The sequence below is a fragment of the Acartia tonsa genome, chromosome 14 (genome assembly GCF_053477335.1).
Source record: "Acartia tonsa isolate MP-2025a chromosome 14, ASM5347733v1, whole genome shotgun sequence".
NCBI classification, from domain to species: domain Eukaryota; kingdom Metazoa; phylum Arthropoda; class Copepoda; order Calanoida; family Acartiidae; genus Acartia; species Acartia tonsa.
The window spans coordinates 28,605,682-28,620,814 of NC_137273.1; the positions used below are offsets into that span (position 1 = coordinate 28,605,682).

Here is a 15,133-nt window from a genome sequence, read left to right on the forward strand (position 1 = left end):
ATACGTAATTTTGTTTATATTCAGCGTGGCCACAACCAAAAAAATACTGATACTGAACAAAAAACATGAAAATAAGAAAAAATACTGAAATACTGAACAAAAAAAATACAAATACTGAATATTTTAAAAATATGATTCCTCATTTCAAAATTTAAATCTATCATAGCTTTATAACTAGGGGGATATTTTAAAGAACTTTTAGTTTTGCCTCTTCGATTTTCTTGTGCCAATTAAGCAGAAAATGACTGATAATTATTTACTCACCTTAAAGGGGGGGGGGGGGGGTAAGTTCTAACACTTTAGCATAAACAGTGATTATAGGCTTTGTCTTTGGAGTGAGATGATAGGTTATTTCACAAAAAAGTTTCCTTTTGGGATGTAGTTTTTCTATTTAAAAAAAAATTTGGATTTGGCCTCCAGGTTCAGGTGCCTATAGGTGGATTCTGGACAAGCAAAAAAATTCAAGTTATAACAAAACTTATTTGACAAAAGTTGCTACTTTATAAATTGTATGAACTAATTTGAAGAAAATTTTGAAATCAGGCTCCAGGTTCAGATACTGCAGGCCTCCAGGTGGATCCTGGACAAGTAATATTGAAAATATTTCCCTTAGAACTATATTTATTGAAAAAAAAACTACAACTTTGTTAATAAAGAGAAATTTTTCATGTCAATTTAACAAACTTGTTTTTTAAATTAGTTCATACTAAACCCAAAGTAGCAATTTTTAGTAAATAAGTTTTGTTCTAATCTATAATTTATAAAGTAAATTTTTCAGTTTTTACCTGTCCAGAATCCGCCTGAAGGACTGCAGTACCTGAACTTGGAGCTCGAATTCCAAACTTATCTTTAAAGGGGGGGGGGGGGGGGTAATGCAACCATCTTGTAATCAATGTATAAATGGCACTTAGATTACGAATTTCTATCTGAAATTTTGCATAAGTAATCCTTGGTAGGTCTAATTTTCCTAAATCGAACAAAAAGTTGAAAAAGTAACAGCTAATGGCTCAGCCGTTTTTTGGCTATTTTTATGGCAAATCTGTCATAAATTACATAGGTATAAACTTTTTGAAACATATTTTTGGTTTAAATCATGTGAAATTTTTTTTATTGCATTTCTCGCCGAATTGGGCAGTTTGGAATCATTTGAGGCCATTTATTTTTTTTTTTTAAATTTCCCCTTACAAGCAACCCTGCGGGAATCCCAAATTTCCAAATACTGAACATTTTCAGTATACTGAAAAATGTGGCCACGCTGTATATTCTTATACAAACTTTAAATGAAGATAGCTAGACTTCGAATAAAGGTAATAGGTATTAACACAATATCAAAAGTGTTTTGAAAATTATGTTATTGTTGTTTATATCTGTAAAAAAAAAACATTTGAAAACATGCCTTATAAGTGTCCTATTTTACTTATACTGGACCTACCTAAAAATGCCGGGACTCGAACTGAGTGCACCTGACGCTATATTCATGTTCACAAACATTGTTTGCATTGAAGAAATATTTACATAGATGTTTATTTTGTTAAAATATTCAAATCGTAACTAAAGTTATGAAGGTTTATAAATTTTAGAAAATAGGGTAGCTTCGCTCCTTCAAAACCGCCAGACGTACTTTTTACCAAATGCACATTTGAAGTTAACAGAGGCAAAATTTAAGTTATTTCCTTGCTAAAGCAAAAAAAATTACATCATTTCTTCAAATACAAGCTTATTTATTGAAGTTTACTTTTGTCTACTCTTAATGTCCCGTTTTTTGGCAAAAGATCCCACTGTGAAATATTTTTCATTTTACCCCTCCCATTTAAAATTTACCCCTACCTTGGGGGTTTCGTAGGCACCCCCAACCATTTAGGAGGGGGTATTTACCCCCCCCCCCCCAAAAAAAAAAAACAATTTTAGGGGGGGAAATACCCCCCCCCAAAAAAAAAATAAAAATTCCTAACAAAAAAAAATTTTGGCGCGCTTCACGCGCATTTTTACTACTAGGCCAGGGTGATGTAATAATTGAGTAGCTTCCACGATAATTGCGGGTCAGCTTGTAATGTAACACAGAATACACTCAGCTGTGCGCGAAGCTTACCAATCTAGGATTGGTCAAAAGATTCTCACCTCCAATCTCCTCGTGCATCTGAATCCTAACTTCAGAGAATCAAGGCTACACACATACATACATACACTAAATATTAATACATTATCAAATTACCCCCCTCCCCCAAAATTTAACCCCAGGGGTAAATTTGGGGGGGGGGGTAAACAAAATTTACCCCTGCCAACAGATTTCACGGGAGGTAATTACCCCCCCCCCCCCCAAGCAGATTTTCCCCCTGGGGTAAATATTTTGTAGGGGGTAAAAAAAATTTGCGACGCGCTTCGCGCGCCATTTTACCCCCCCAAAAAGCAGATTCCTCCCCCCCCCAAAAAAAAAAGCTTGGACGCCCCTGCCCCAAAGTTTTATAAAGAGTTTTCTTATTCGCTAGCTCAATAACTTTGGGGACTTTTATTGAATTTTGATTTGTTTATGTATAAGGTTGATTGTCCAAACATTTCAACCACTAATTCTACAGAAGAGGTAATTTTGTGCATCATCATTAGATTTACGATAATTCATCGGCCAATGTCTTATCCCTTTAGATACCTGGTAATAGTATTACAAGCATGGTAGCTATGCCTCTAGAGACTACTATAAATTGGAGGGGGGGGGGGGGGGACGAGGAAACTAACACACCAATTTTTTTGAAAGGTTAAAAGTAAAATAGTAATATCCAGGGATCTCAAGGGATAAGACAATGAAAGATACATTATATACATACCCAAGGATGATTTTTAATAATTAACCTTATCCGTTTATCAAAATAATTGGTTGATACGTTTGGACACTCGAATTAATGAACCAACAAATCAAAACATACAAATCTGACATACAGACTAAAATGACAATGCTTGTTTGTAGATTAGCTTCGCTTCTACAATACAAAAAAAAATAATTTTTATATTTATTAATTTTTTGAGGTAATGTGTAATATACAAAAAAAATTTAATATATAACAAAATTATTTGACTGTTGTTTTAAATACAATAAACATTTTTTACATAAATATTTAAACACTTAAAAAAAAGTTTAAATTAAACAAACCCGAGGCGGATTCTAAAACAAACAAGTATCGCTGAATCGGCTATGGTAGGCTGGTAGCAAGATCGTCAATATTGTTCAAAAATTGGATAAAATCTTATTTTAATCAACCTTCCATGATTAAGAAAGCTTTTCTTAAAAATAGGTAAATTTGTAATTTGTACAAAATAAAAATGGGCGATCTGGCTACCACAGCCGATATAGCGATACTAGTTTTTTTAAGAACCCAACTCTGAACACACTCGATAAAAAATTTCTTAAGAAAATTTTTTGGGTATAGTCTCTATCGTGGCAACGCCTCTAAAGGGGCGTTTCGTCGTAGCTTTTCTCCTACTTCTAGCCCCTGCGGGGGGGGGGGGCTCTAACCCGGCAAAGCCCATTGCCTAACCCTGCGGGGCAATCACCTAACCTAACCTAAAATAACCTACCAAAAGCTACTATGAAAATACGATGAAACCCCCTTAAGGACTACACCCAAAATTTTAATTTAAAGGTTAACAATTTAAAAAAAGAATACAATACAGTTTGTACATTATCTACAGCTCTTTACCCTCCATGGGTCTTGTAAATTTTAATTTTAAATAAATTTTTTTCTCACATTTCTTAAAGTCAGTATGATAAGCAAAGCTGTAATAGTTTGTTGAGCCGTTTTGAGATCTTATGTGTCAAATCCATACAATGTTCTTCCTTGGCGCCGTAGAGCAAATACGACGTCACATGCCTATAATAAATAGATGTAATTATAATGAAAGATAAATAAGTAATTATTAATAATGATTAGAAGATTATAAGGATGGGGGGGGGGGGAGGGGGTTTAATGCAACCATCTCGTAAGTGCCATCATTTAACATGAATTAAACCAAAAATATGTTTTAAAAGTTGATTCCTACGTAATTGATGATGGATCTACCCTGAAAATAGGCAAAAAAACGGCTAAACGGCTGAGCCGCCAGCCGTTACTTTTCCAACTTTTTGTTCGATTTAGGGAAAATAGACCTACCAAGGATTACTCATGCAAAAGTTCAGATCGAAATTCGAATTCTAAGTGACATTGGCTCAATGATTACGAGATGGTTGCATTACCCCCCCCCCCTTTTTTTTTTTAAGTCGTCCTGTCCTTCCGTAACGTATAGTTCTTATCATTAATTTAGGCATGTCAAAATTGACCTATTGATTTTTAACTTCGCATGGTAATAACAGTGATATAATAATCCTATTCATCTCAGTTTTGGAGTACTTATTCCTAGGACAACAAAGTACAATGTTATAAGCGAAGTATCTCTGTAATCAATTCCTAAGAATGAAAATATGTATTTACTCAGTATCCTGTGTTTAAGCTATTATGCAACAAATTGACTTAAAAATTTGTATCGACTTATATATTAATATTTTGTTGTACGTTCTTATCTGCGATTTTAAACTTGGTCTATTTACAATAACCTTTATTATAGGTTATTAGCTTGTCTAATAATGACTTTCATATTGTTTAACTAGTAAGTCTAGGTATACTTTTAGACAGAGTTGTGGATCCGGATCCTTGGACTCAAAAAAAATGCAAAAAAAAAAGAAAAATCTACCTAAATTTATATAAAATAGTCACTTACAAAGACATTCTCGTGATGAGAGCCAATCTTTAAGGTTTAGGTTCAGACTTAAAAATTAAAAGTATTTTTGACTTCGAGATTAAGGAACAAATATTTTTTGAAAAATTTGGTGTTTTTATTTTTATTGTCAAGGATCCGGAGTCGGATCCGGATCCGCACTGACCAAATTTGGAGGATCCGGATTTGCACTGACCAAATTTGGAGGATTGGGATCCGGATCCGCATACAATCAATGCGGATCCACAACTCTGCTTTTAGAGAAGCTTTGTATGGGTTAATAGCAGTTTTTCCGTAATTTTTAGGTTAAGGAGATTAGAATGAAACAAAAAATCATTAAAAACACTTTACCCTACATTTTATATTTATCTTCCTATAGGTAAGGTAAACTGAAAGGAAGGGGGACTACTATTGGGGCAAACTATTCAATAATTTACCTGAACCGTTTTTCGTCTGGCGTGTTCTGTGTATGTAACGGCATCCCTCATCACGTTTTCCAGAAAGACTCGTAGTACAGCTCTTATCTAAATAAATAATTAGATTTAAGAAAACATAGGCCAGGGTGTAGACCCCCCTAAAACTTTAAAACCCCTCATTTTACTCTCCTCAAAATTTTCAACGTACATTAAATTATCCCCTTAAACCTTTAAAACCCCTCATTTTACCTACCTCAAAATAAAAAAGCTTGGGCGTTTCTGTATGTAAGGATAAAAAGTAATCATAATCAAGCTTTTCATTACAATACATTTCTTAGTACAAATTTTATTGAAGATGGACACAAAGATCTTAAGGGATAAGACAACGGACACAATGTTGATAATTAAGATTACCTTAATCTTCATTAGATTAAGTTATTTGTTAAAAAGTTTGGAGACAACTAGTTTGGAAACAACTACCTATTGATAATTAAATTAAAGTATCAAAAGAATGGGCCATTAAATAAGATAATCTAGTTTTCAAACTTTGGGTACCAGTGTAATTAACAGTATAATGTCTCATTCTTCCTTGCATCACCCTTGAGTGTAAGACATTTGTTAAGAGTACTTATTATAATTTTAATTGCGCCTGTTTGTAAGCCAATGCTTCTCCCTTTCTATCATGTCACTTGTCTGACATAGAACCAGTAAGTACTATACCTCTTCATAAACAAGACCAGAGATTCGTTTGACGCCCCCTCTCCGTGCTAAACGTCTTATTGCTGGTTTTGTTATGCCTTGGATGTTATCTCTTAAAACCTTAATAAGAATGCTTTTATCATTAAATGAAATATGCTAATTGTTAATATGTTAATGTAAAAATTTAAATCTACTTGCAAATACATCTTTAAAAACTTTCGGAATTATTGGAATGAAATATTTAGGTAGCTATTTAAAATCATTTAAAAAATGAGAAAGTGCTTTAAAAAATTTTATTACTTAATCAAAATAATAGTTTTAGCTTCTAATATAGGAAATTCATTTACCATCCCCCAACGAACGTTTTAAATGAGTACAATATTTGCACGTCTTTAGATGTGACACACGGATTCGAGATTCGAACATATCACCTATCACTACGAATTAATGTTTAGTTTTACGGTACGTGTAAATCGTCATCTGCAGTTAATTTTAATTTCGATTAAAAAAAACTTTTTTGAAGCGTTTTTTTTCCTTTTTCCTCCTAAAAATACAATAATATCAATAGGTAAGAAAAATTTACCTTTCTATGGCGTTTTGCCCCTCCTTTCCCGAGGCCTTTGCTGCCCTTACCCCTTCCCTCAGAATAGGGCATTCTGAAATGTTGTCAATCAACTGTTTATTATCTCAATTATCTGAAATAAAAAATATATTCGATTTGTGTCCAAAATTAAGGATCTTTGGAACTAGGTATATAGAGATAATCTATCCATCCTGGGACCTATATGAAGATTCCCTATATTGGAGAACTCAATCAGTTTAGTAGTAATTTAAATCTTAAGATTCAGACAAAATAATTTTACTAGCTATAAACTTTAGGTATATATAAAAGTTGAATGGGATAAAAATAGTTTTAATTCCAAAAATTTGTTAATTTCAGCTAAATTTACAAAGTGGGACAGACAGACAGTTATAATATTAAAAAAAGATTATTTGATTTTATTTTGGCAGTGGCTTTAAAATATTTCATTGTGTTGTGTTTGTTTTTGTTATTGCGTCTGTTTTGGATATTTTCAGAGTTTTGGATTAAAACAATTATGTCAAATTTCCCCTCTAAGGAATTGTTGTTTTTTTCTTAAAAATATGATGAAACACTTATTTGTCAACAAATATAAACAAATTATTAATTAAAACTTGATTTTTAAAAAACAAATGCAATTTTCATGTTTTAAAGTACAATAAAAATGACGTTTTGGAAAGGAAAAAATAATTTGAAAAAAATTGGTTTATATGAAGTGTATAATAATGTTACCAGTAAAGTTTTTTGGTGGCCAAAATAAAATAATAAGCATTTAACACTTAAATTATAAATCGAAAAATCAATTTAAGAAAAATACTTTATTAGTATTTTTTATATGAAATAATCAAAAAGATGGCATGCCCAAAAAGATATAAAATAATTGGAAATTGACTGCTTACGCTTGTTTTCATATGAAATTTAATAAATTTGCCATTTTGATAAAGTAAGCTGGCAACACTAATTTGAGTAACTGATATTTCAAAAGTCATTAAAAACTTGCTTTTACAGTAGGAGGCCAACATTTCATGCCTTTTTATTGATATATTAATGTGTATTTTCACTTTTTAAACACCTATTAAACCTTTCTAATCATTTTATTTAGTAAAAATACTATTTTAATTCAGTTTTGGCGGCCCAAAAAATCTCACTTTCTAGTGTGACAATTTTATATTTGTTTTTAAAGGAAACCGCAGCGTACTAATGCCGCAATAATTATTGTACCTAGCAAATTCCTAAACAACGTAAAAATTAGAAAAAAATAATTTGTCATTATGAAATTGATTATATGTATGGTAGAATAATAAATATTGAAATGTCTATCAAAATATCAAGAACTGCTTTGTTAATTGATTGTTATATAGGTATTGTTTGTTTTACTAGGGATTCTTATTCGTAGGGGAAGGAATAAGTTAGATGGGTTTAAATAATAGCCTAAATACACATCCCAGGACCTATGTAAAGCTTTCCTATAATAGAGAACTCTATAGAATAGGATTTAGTATCTACTATACATGGAGACTTTAATAATTTTAAATGTGAAAATTGCCAAATCGTCGTTTAAGGCCTAATCTTTTTTTAGAAACATGAGAAATTAGAAAAATGATGACGCCACATAGTTTAAGAGTTGATAAAGTGCTGAAGCACTTTTCTCCCATCGTAAGACCGCTGTTAAATTTTAGGTAAAGAAGTTTTATTGTCTATATGAAATTAAGTAGAATATATAGGTATGTTCTATATATGAAACTAGCGGATACGTCCCTAGAGCTCTAGGGGGCTCTTTGGGTAGGAGGAGGAAGAGTCGATCTCATCCCATTTTAAATTTGAGTTTTAAAAGAATAAAAAAAAAATTTTTTGGGGGGAGGGGGTGAAGACACCCTTCCCAAAAATAGTTAAAACCTTCCCAGGACCAATAAGAAGCTTCACTGTAAAGGAGAACATTATCAGTTCAGCGGTTAGTGAGATCCTTCGGGACAGACAAATAACGCTTACTACTTTATATAATAGGATAGCATAAATTTTCCAAAACATTTCCTCTATAAGTATTCATATGTTTATCCTATTATACAAAATATATACCTCTAGTAAGTTTCTTTAGATAACTACAGAACCGATTGAGTTCTCCATTTTATGGAATCTTCTTATATGTCCCTGGATAGTGTTAGACTTTTTAACTTTTATGTCTAGGTTTGGTTTTAGGCTAATTTCCTACATTTCTTACTCCTTCGAATACATAGCTAGCTCCAAGATGCTAGTAGCGCAGCGGCTAATTGATTCTATTCTTGTATTAATCAACTTTCATTGCCCAATACAATACTGTTAGGATTTTGAACTGTTGCTGCGCTTCTTATAGACTTGATTTTCCTCCTTCTGTATTTGAACAAACTTTAACATCATATTTTTTTGTCAGGGCGGAAAGAAGGCTGGAAAAAGTTGTAAACATTGCTGATTTGAGGTATTATTAATATTTGATATAAATACCAATAAACATTGTTTGTTGTTTAAGGATTCTAAATTGACATAATAGAATTAAATTAAAATCAAGAATGGCACTATCCATAAGTATAGAAATAAGGTTTTCGATAGATAAACATAAAACTTTATTAAATTAGTTATAGACTAGAATATCGCGTTTCATTTGTTTTGTATAAAGATTACTTTGATTATTGATCTGCATGCAAAAATAGGCAATTACACCTTTTTTAAAAGTGCGGCTTTGTTTTGTAGGTTATGTGCTGAGTCGAGATTACACAAAATGATTTTTGGATACTTGGATACGGGCAGTGATGATGAGATAAGCCTTAGAAGAAATAAGGAACACAAAAATATCCTTAAATCTATATAATCCTTGTATAAAAGTAACAGAATGGTTGTCAGCGTGTACCTTAAAAACTCGGCAATAATTTCTGGAACGATATGGTTCTCCAATAGAGGGAAGTTTTATAACTTTTTCGGTGGAAGGATTTCAAGAGAAATCGCCACTAGTAAAAAATGTTCCCTCCTCAAAAAAAAACTTTGTTATGTAGGTACTATTTTATGTTAACTAAAATGATAAGTGCAGGGTCCACTTTAATTATTTTATTATTTTTGTGTGAATAAACAGGATGCCTTCACAGAAATCGAAATGCATTTTAAAGTTCTGGCCGGCCTAGCCCCACCTTTAGGAATTCATTTTGCATAGATATTACAGAATTTAAATCATTAGATTTAAATGATTTATTGGTACGTAGATAAATACCAAGTATGATCCTCAAATTCTTTAAAATGCACCTATTGTAAAATGAATTGATCAAAGATTTATCAACTAAACTGTTTGGAAAGAATGTGGATATTCCTTTCTTTGCAAGGCATTTGTGGTTCCTGGTCTAGTTAACCCTCCCTTACGATCGATCATTGATACCATCCCTATTTTTAACGTAAAGGATGTAAAATAAACCAATCGGTCACATTTTTCATTAGAAACCCTGTAAATGTAATTTTGATGGTTTTTGGAGATTAAGATGATCTAATTCAAAACATGTTCGTGGTTTGTCTCTTTTCTAGTTATGATCTGCTATAGATACTATTGTTTTTTTTTTATGAACTAGAAACCACTTATTTTAAATCTAGTCCCTGCGCGGGAAACAGAATGTTTCATAACGAGGTAGGTAAGTTGTTTCCCTTAGTTATTAGAAATGCTTCGCTGGCAGTTAGCTAAAGATTTAAGAGTTGAAATCTAACTCACACGCGCCATAAAAAATCATATTAAAACAATGCACTTACTGCTGCATTGAAAGAAACGTGATAATAGTAAAAGTGGTAGAATGTCCTGGCCAAAACAATTTACATATAGATTTCATACAGAACTTGCAAGAGAAAGTAGGTTAAACTAACAAACGTTGGTTGTCTGCAGGATGTTAGTTAAATATGATAATGTTATTTATTGGCAGTTATGTTAGCGTTGATAGAGAATAGACATTAATTAACATCATTTTATTACTAGATATGTATAAAAATGAATGTCTAAAAAATATTTATCAGGGTGAATTAGCAGTTGCCTCAGTAGCTAAAGAAAATAATAGGTAATTGAACTAGAAAATTAAAATCATAGGTAATTAAAAATCAAAGTGGTTTAGTTAATTACAAGAATTTTATAGCAAGTTCCCCCTTTTTTTGCCTTAAGAAATATTTCCAATTTTAATCTGCTTTTCTATTGAACAACTTTGTGAGTTCATATTTTCTTTTCAGTGTGTATTGTCTATCCTCCGTTTCAACAACAAGTTTTGAACAAATCCGCCAAGTTTTATCACATGATCACCCTAAACTGTTCCAGGTAATGATAATTCCTTTAGAGTTATCCCCAGAGATATAGGGATGGGACAATGGATCTATTTTTTAGCTGTCTTTGTCTTTAGGGACTAGAACTCTTAATGTGGCTAATTTAAACGTTTAATAACTCTAGGAAGAAAATGAGGGACAAGATAATGCACTAAAAATAATATCTTTAAACTTTAGGACTTCTATGGTTGTTATCGTTCTTATTAGTAGCGCAGCTACTCTTATATCTGTTTATTATTGTAGGTATATGTATGGAAGGATAGAGACCTACTGTTGGAGTTATTTCAAAGGGCAAAACAACAAGGAAACTGTCTTTTATATATATTATTTAACTTAAAACAAAGCAAGTACTGTAACAATAAATTAAAATTTCTAAAGTGAAGCCCATCTAATTTTCAAAAATTATTATCGTAGGTATGTTCATTTTTATTATGAATTTTTCGACGTCCGTTCGTTCGACTCTCAGATTTGATAAAATTACTTGTATGGATGTTGTCATCCTTGTTTTCTGGTGGCCTATATGCAGCACAAGCTTATGCACATGACTCTGTTTAATAATATGCATCCCATCATATAAAATTATAATACTAAGTTTTTTTTGTCCTAGGCTAAAGATCTCGGAAATTGCCAGACCTAGTGTGTTGTACTTTTTAGGGAAGCTTTATAAATTTCTTGGGTTTCTGTTGGGATGTTTTACAAACATGATATTTTGCCCTATCCTAGAGGCTAGGGGCGAAGTAACTAGTATTTATAAAAGACAATATAGTTTAGGGTTCGAGTCTATGGCTTTAACAGTTGATGCTGCTTGGTATGGAAATAGGGAGAGAGATATTAGGTAAGGATCTTTAAACAAGGATGACAACATCCATTAAAGCGAAGCTCTGAAACGATATGACAAACAAACATCAACACTTGTAGAGTGTCAGAACTGAATAATCATAAATGTATAAAAGTCAAAATAGCGTCGAAGACCTCAACATTTAGAAGACCTCTATTCCAAGTAGCAGAGAGGGGCTCAAGATTTAAATATTAAAATAAAATATCCTAAAACCATCACAGGTCCTATGTAAAGCTTACTTAAAACGGAGAACTCAAAGGTTCAGTAGTATTGAGATCTTAAGCTTCAGACAAAAATCTATTACTGCTTTATGTAATAGGATAATATTATTCTTTATTTATTGTAGAAATGGACTCACAGTGCCACCTTCCTACACCATGAGCCAGATTTATGAAGCTCTAAAGGCTCCAGCTTGGACCTGGGATTTTCTGGCTAATCCTGTTTTTAAATATGCTCTGATTAGGTAATAATAAGAATTAACTAGTTAGAAATGGTTAATGCACAAAGAATTGCGTTTTCATGTAATAGGGTGAGAAACAACAACCCTTACATGTTAATGATAAAACATAAAAGATAGATTTAGGCTATTTTGTTTTTATACTTAAGTCGTAAGAGGTTTTTTTAGCTTTTTTTCCTCCCTTCCCCTTCGAATATAGAGCTCCTAAATCAATGCTAGGGGAGCACTGGAGCAGCCACTTGTTATTTAAAAAAGCTAATCTTGTTAATTTTCTTTTTAGAGATGATCTTCCTGCCGAAAGTTTGGCGCATTTTGTTAACAGTCAACTTAATCCCGCATTTTCTTGGGACGATGCCAGTTGGCTGGTTAAGGAATGGGGCGACACGGGCCCGCGTGCCATCAAGGGGATCTGCAGGCCCACGGATGCCAGGAAGGCCCTGGATATTGGCTTCACAACAATATGGGTGTCCAACCACGGCGGCCGACAGTTGGATACCAGTCCTGCCACTATTGATATCCTGCCGGCCATCAGAAAGGCTGTTGGACCGAATGTTGAGATAATTTTGGATGGTGGCATACAGCGTGGCACAGATATAGCAAAAGCTCTAGCGCTGGGAGCTGACGGCGTGGCCATTGGGAAGCCATACCTGTATGGCCTAGCCGCTGGTGGTAGGCATGGCGTTGCCAAGGCTTTTAGCATATTAAGGCAAGTAGATTAGTTTTGGGCAGGGGTGTATATTCTGCATGGTTGACCCTGCTAAATGGGGGGGGGGGGGGGTAAAAAATATGTGGTTGGTTGAAAAAAATGTAAAAATAAAGAGAACTGATTTTTTTTCCCCTAATTTTCTCCCCTCCTTGGAAAAAAAACTAAAAGAGTTCTGTAAACATTTTTCCCCTTCCTTAGGTAGTGAAAAAAGGGAGAAAAATAATAGACAATTTTCAATCATCGGAGATAAACTTTTTTTGCATAAAAATTTCCCTTATATTTTCACTTGACACTTGTAAGATTTTACACTTGCAATTTTTTTTATATTGACATGTTTGAAATATCATAAGTGTCACGTGAAAATATATGGAAAATTTTTATGAGAAAAAAATTTAACTCAGATGATTGAGAACTGAACTGTCTAATTTGGCGAAAAAAGGCAAAAACAATTTCGGCTGGAAACGGCGGCTTTCGGCGGGAGTGGCTATTCCGTTTCTTCACAGTTTCATTTTGTGCTCTTCAAAAACAACTGCTGTGCCGAATTTTAGAGCTGTAACTCTTTTATGGGCTGAGATCATTCGCGTTTTACTTTTGGTATCAAAAAGTGGCACATCCGCCCCCCTCCCTTTTTGCAGCAGGGAAAAAAATGAATCTTGTGCAGAATATACACCCCTGGTTTTAAGTTAGAGAAATGGACTGGGTAATAAAAAAATAGAAATGGTAAAACTTTACTTTTTTTCTCATCAAAATGTTTCAAGTTTATTTATTTGATACTTATTGATATAATTTTTTTTTTTTAAGTTACAAATCAACTTATAAAACAAAATAGGTATGCACCTTTTTTCTTCAAATATGTAAATAATATTAAAAAAGATGCGTATTTTGTTTTATAAGTTGACCTGTAACTTTAAGAAATTATTTTTTTCATTTTTGCCTGTACAGAGACCACCTGGAGGCCTGCAGCTCCGGAACCTGGAGGTCTATCCAAAAAATCTTAAAACTTCGTGAAATTCATCATATAAGAATGATTTTATCTTTAATAACCTATCCTCTCAGTCCAAAGATAAAGCCTAGGTACCAGGTTTACGCAAATGTGTCAAACCCCCCCCCCCCCCCCTTGCAGAGAAAGAGGAGACATTGGACTGTAAATTACATTGGTACCCAAAATTTCATATTTGTTCACTCCAATCTTTTCAACTATTAATTTGTATCTGAAAAAGGGTAATTTTGTTTACAGTCATAAGAGATGTATATAAATTTATCATGCATTTTCTGATCGCTTAAGATCCCTGTTTAAATGTGACTAGCGGGAGATTCGAATTTGATAACCCAATTTATTAATATTTTAGATTTGAAAAGAAAAAGTAAAAAAATTCTTTGGGGGGGGGGGGTGGGGATTTATTCTAGTGTCGATTTCTCTCAGGAGAGTGGTGGTACCCTCCCCCAAAATAGTTATAAACCTTCCCGGGACCTATTAGAAGCTACCCTGTTAAGGAGAACCCGATCGGTTCAGCGGTTATCGAGATCCCTCGGTACAAACAAACAGACAGACATATAGACAAACTCACATCCTGTTACTTTATTATAAGGATTGTTTAGGAAAGAATTAGACAGAGCTATGGGCTTGCTTGGAGTTGATTCTATAGAGGAGCTGAAATCTGATGGGGATAGGTATGTTACAATCAAGTTCAGTGAAATTATATGGTGGGTATATAATGTAAAGTAAGATCTTTTCTCGTATTCATTCGAATCCGGTGGATAGGAACCGGTTCTCATCCATACGAAAAAAACTATGTCTAGCACCGTATTATAACCAGTTTTCTACGAATATAAAAATGTACAATCATAAGATTAAAACCAGTTTTTTTAGCCCGTGCCTTCGGCATCTCGGGGCTAAAAAAACTGGTTTTAATCTTATAATTATCCGCGGAAAGCCGTTTATAATACGATGCGAGAAATAACTATTAAACGTTCAACTATTACAAAATTATTTCATGAAATTTTGAAAAACAAAAATATATTTGATTGGATATATTAGTATAATAATATCTGGATGTATTTTTATCCACTAGAATATTTGGTTACACAATGTCCACGTCCAGGGAATTTTGAAATTTTTTAGGTTATTTTTCGGATTTTTACCCAAACGTATTTTTAAAAAACATACCTACCTATCTTTTCATTAAATAAAGTAGAGGGTAACATAGATTTAAATATTTCTTACAGCCAAACTCTAAAAAATTATGCTTCCAGTGGCGTAACTTAATTTTATTGTGGAGAAACTCTGAAAAGTAACAATCTCCAACTTTATGCTCTATCAATGTGCAAAATATTTGTTTTAATTTTTCAGATGTGTATTTTCTGCCTGGGATCCCCTGCTAAA

General features: G+C 33.0%; 2 protein-coding genes across 2 annotated transcripts in view; one reads left to right on the top strand and one right to left on the bottom strand.

Annotated features, from left to right (window-relative positions):
- LOC145305624 (L-lactate oxidase-like) overlaps positions 1-15,133 on the top strand; it is a 142,266-nt gene that overhangs the window by 125,886 nt on the left and 1,247 nt on the right. Inside the window, exons 2-14 of the mRNA XM_080147308.1 lie at positions 8,013-8,114; positions 8,843-8,887; positions 9,160-9,245; positions 9,534-9,594; positions 9,726-9,779; positions 10,042-10,075; positions 10,453-10,493; positions 10,660-10,744; positions 10,993-11,051; positions 11,519-11,584; positions 11,934-12,050; positions 12,325-12,750; positions 14,350-14,421. Coding sequence (XP_080003434.1) covers positions 8,035-8,114; positions 8,843-8,887; positions 9,160-9,245; positions 9,534-9,594; positions 9,726-9,779; positions 10,042-10,075; positions 10,453-10,493; positions 10,660-10,744; positions 10,993-11,051; positions 11,519-11,584; positions 11,934-12,050; positions 12,325-12,750; positions 14,350-14,421 — 1,226 coding nt within the window. The 5' untranslated portion in view covers positions 8,013-8,034. The remainder of the gene's footprint in view (positions 1-8,012; positions 8,115-8,842; positions 8,888-9,159; positions 9,246-9,533; positions 9,595-9,725; positions 9,780-10,041; positions 10,076-10,452; positions 10,494-10,659; positions 10,745-10,992; positions 11,052-11,518; positions 11,585-11,933; positions 12,051-12,324; positions 12,751-14,349; positions 14,422-15,133) is intronic.
- On the bottom strand, positions 2,989-6,829 carry LOC145305641 (uncharacterized). Its single transcript, XM_080147344.1, has 4 exons — positions 6,439-6,829; positions 5,877-5,975; positions 5,178-5,264; positions 2,989-3,860 (listed from the first exon to the last, which is right to left on the bottom strand). The coding sequence occupies exons 1-4, from the start codon at positions 6,508-6,510 to the stop codon at positions 3,798-3,800; spliced, it is 321 nt and encodes a 106-aa protein (XP_080003470.1). The 5' UTR covers positions 6,511-6,829; the 3' UTR covers positions 2,989-3,797.